The 3,277-nt window shown below is 39.5% G+C and overlaps 1 protein-coding gene across 1 annotated transcript in view; it reads right to left on the bottom strand.

Moving 5' to 3' along the window:
* Window positions 1–2,440: 2,440 nt before the first annotated feature.
* The window catches only part of LOC101356903 (zinc finger protein 709-like), a 12,628-nt gene continuing 11,791 nt past the window's right edge, over window positions 2,441–3,277 (bottom strand). The window contains 2 exon segments of the mRNA XM_023737997.1: window positions 2,441–2,639; window positions 2,641–3,244. Of these exon segments, the coding sequence (XP_023593765.1) occupies window positions 2,565–2,639; window positions 2,641–3,244 (679 nt within the window). The 3' untranslated portion in view covers window positions 2,441–2,564.

The following is a 3,277-nucleotide window of genomic DNA, read 5'->3' as shown; positions in this document are numbered from 1 at the left end:
GTCCTCAGGACATGCTACCCTCTCACAGGAATGGCTGTTTCTCACCAAGTGGAAGCTCCCTTAAGCCTTCAACTTTTGGGCTTTTATTGGCCAGTCCTGTATGATAAGCTAAATCATGCCTTAAGAGGTTAGCATCAGGCCACCAAGCGGCCCGTATGATCTTACCCATCCTCACTCATTAGACTCAGCTACACTCCAACTCTCAGGAAACTCAAACAAAGGCCCAATTGCTTTCTGCAAGGTGGCTCATCACCTCACAGTTAGCAATTCTGAGACTATTTTATGTATAGTCTAAGATTCAACGAATAATGCATTGTGCATAATGAGAATCAGGACTATTATCACCAGAGAAAGGAGCAACATATAAAGTAACGGAAAAGGCTAAAATGAACTCTGTGGTGTTGGGGTACAATAAAAGCTATGGGTATAATCTTGTGGTTTTCAAAATATATACAGATCCATACAGAAATAGATATAAATGTGTCTTTGTATGCGTATACTCACATACATATATTTCCCAGCTCTTTCCACTTTGAGAGCCCAGAAGTAGTAAGCATACCTAATGCCCAGATCTTTGGTTCTAAATATCATTCTCTAGTAAAAGGAATCACGGTTACTTGGAGAAAAGTCTGATTCTAGAGCTTGGACAAAAACGACAAGATAAGCCTTGAACATGGCAGAAAACAATGTACAAATTATAACAAGGCATGTCAAAAAATACACGAACATACTTAACGGAGCTACTAATAACCAAATCTGGGACAGTTTGAGCAAGAAAAAAAAAATTAATATGGATTAGCCTATACTTGTGTAATTGGGTGGCTACTAACCAAAAGGTCAGCAGTTCGAATCCACCAGGCGCTCCTTGGAAACTCTATGGGGCAGTTCTACTCTGTCCTATAGGGTCGCTATGAGTCAGAATTGACACCATGGCAATGGGTTTGGTTGTTTTTTTTTTTTTTGGTTTGGTGTAATTGGAAACCTTGGTGGCATAGTGGCTAAGAGCTACAGCTGATAACCAAAAGGTTGACAGTTTGAATCCACCAGGTGCTTCTTGGAAACTCTATGGGTCAGATCTACTTTGTCCTATGGGGTTGCTACAAGTTAGAATCGACTCAATGACAAATTTCTTATATATATATATACTACTGTAAACAACTTGATAAATTAAGAAAAAACAAAAAAAACTATTGCAGAATTCCAATTAACAAACCCAAAAGAAATTATTGGAACAGAAAATACCATTTGGTAAACACCACAGTAATAGGTAACAATGAGCAATAGGTACTAAAATCAGTATGTCAAAGTATGATGAAAAACAATATTTGCAGTCTCAAAGTATCACCTATAAGAAAATTACCAATTATAAACGGTAAAATAGTTTACAACAGAAAAGAGTGGGAGGAAATGCAATATGGAAACAAAACACTCTTAAACCAAATATCAGTGCATTTTATTGTATGCAAAATAACATCAACAAAAACATTAAAAAATATAAAACCACATTTTCTCAAGGCTATTCCCTGCAGCCTTATTGGTAATAGACAAAAACTAAAAAGGATAAAATTTAGCTTGGACTGAGAAAGTAAAACACATTGATGAGGACAGCCCCACAATTACAATGAAACTGTCATTTCTACCAAAGGCAGAAAGTACATCTAATGACCCCTTCTTTGAGTTACTATTGCTTTCTTATTCACCGAGAAACTTCAATCTTTAATTACAGACTTTCAGAAATTTGCTCTCTGAAATTATAGCAATAAGAATGAAACATCCCATTTCTGATTTTGTCTCTCCACTGTGAGTTCTTCTATGTCTAGTGAGGTGTGAGGGACTCCTAAAGGTTTTCTCACATTACTTACATTCCCAAGGTCTCTCTCCATGATGATTTTTTATATGTGTACTGAGGTTTGCAGATTGCCTAAAGACTTTCCCACATTTCTTACATTCATAAGGCCTCTCTCCACTGTGAGTCCTTATATGTGTAATGAGGGCTGAGGAATGACTAAAGGCTTTCCCACATTGCTTACATTCATAAGGCTTCTCTCCACTGTGAGTTCTTGTATGTGCAGTGAGGGCTGAGGATTCACTAAAGGCTTTCTCACATTGCTTACATTCATAAGACCTCACTCTACTGTGAGTCCTTAGATGTGTAGTGAGGTTTGTGGATTGCCTAAAGACTTTCCCACATTCCTTACATTCGTAAGGCCTCTCTCCACTGTGAGTCCTTAAATGGGTAGTGAGGTTTGCAGAATGCCTAAAGGCTTTCCCACATTCCTTACATTCATAAGGCCTCTCTCCACTGTGAGTCCTTATATGTGTAGTGAGGGCTGAGGAATGACTAAAGGCTTTCCCACATTGCTTACATTTATAAGGCTTCTCTCCACTGTGAGTTCTTATATGTGTAGTGAGGACTGAGGATTCACTAAAAGCTTTCCCACATTCCTTACATTCATAAGGCTCCTCTCCACTGTGAGTTCTTGTATGTGTAGTGAGGTTTGCAGATTGCCTAAAGACTTTCCCACATTCCTTACATTCATAAGGCCTCTCTCCACTGTGAGTCCTTATATGTGTAGTGAGGGCTGAGGAATAACTAAAGGCTTTCCCACATTCTTTACATTCATAAGGCCTCTCTCCACTGTGAGTCCTTATATGTGTAGTGAGCGCTGACGACTCACTAAAGGATTTCCCACATTCCTTACATTCATAAGGCCTCTCTCCACTGTGAGTTCTTACATGTGAAGTGAGATGTGAGGAACACCTAAAGGCTTTCCCACATTCCTTACATGCGTAAGGCTTCACTCCACTATGAATTCTTACATGTGTAGTGAGGGATGAGGCATGACTAAAGGCTTTCCCACATTCCTTACATTCATAAGCCCTCTCTCCACTGTGAGTTCTCATATGTATAGCGAGGGATGCAGACTGACTGAAGGTTTTCCCACATTGCTTACATTCATAAGGCCTCTCCCCACTGTGAGTTCTTTTGTGTGAAATGAGGTGTGAGGAACGACTAAAGGCTTTCCCACATTCTTTACATTCATAAGGCCTCTCTCCACTGTGAGTTCTTGTATGAGTAGTGAGGTGTGAGGAACGACTAAAGGCTTTCCCACATTCTTTACATTCATAAGGCCTCTCTCCACTGTGAGTTCGTATATGTGTAGTGAGGGATGAGGACTGACTAAAGGCTTTCCCACATTCCTTACATTCATAAGGCCTCACTCCACTGTGAGTTATTATATGTCTAGTGAGGGATGAGGCATGATTAAAGGCTTTC

Source organism: Trichechus manatus, unplaced genomic scaffold (assembly GCF_000243295.1).
Source record: "Trichechus manatus latirostris isolate Lorelei unplaced genomic scaffold, TriManLat1.0 scaffold00111, whole genome shotgun sequence".
Classification (NCBI taxonomy): domain Eukaryota; kingdom Metazoa; phylum Chordata; class Mammalia; order Sirenia; family Trichechidae; genus Trichechus; species Trichechus manatus.
The sequence above is the reverse complement of the archived record's forward strand: the minus strand, read 5'-3'. Positions and strand labels throughout refer to the sequence as shown.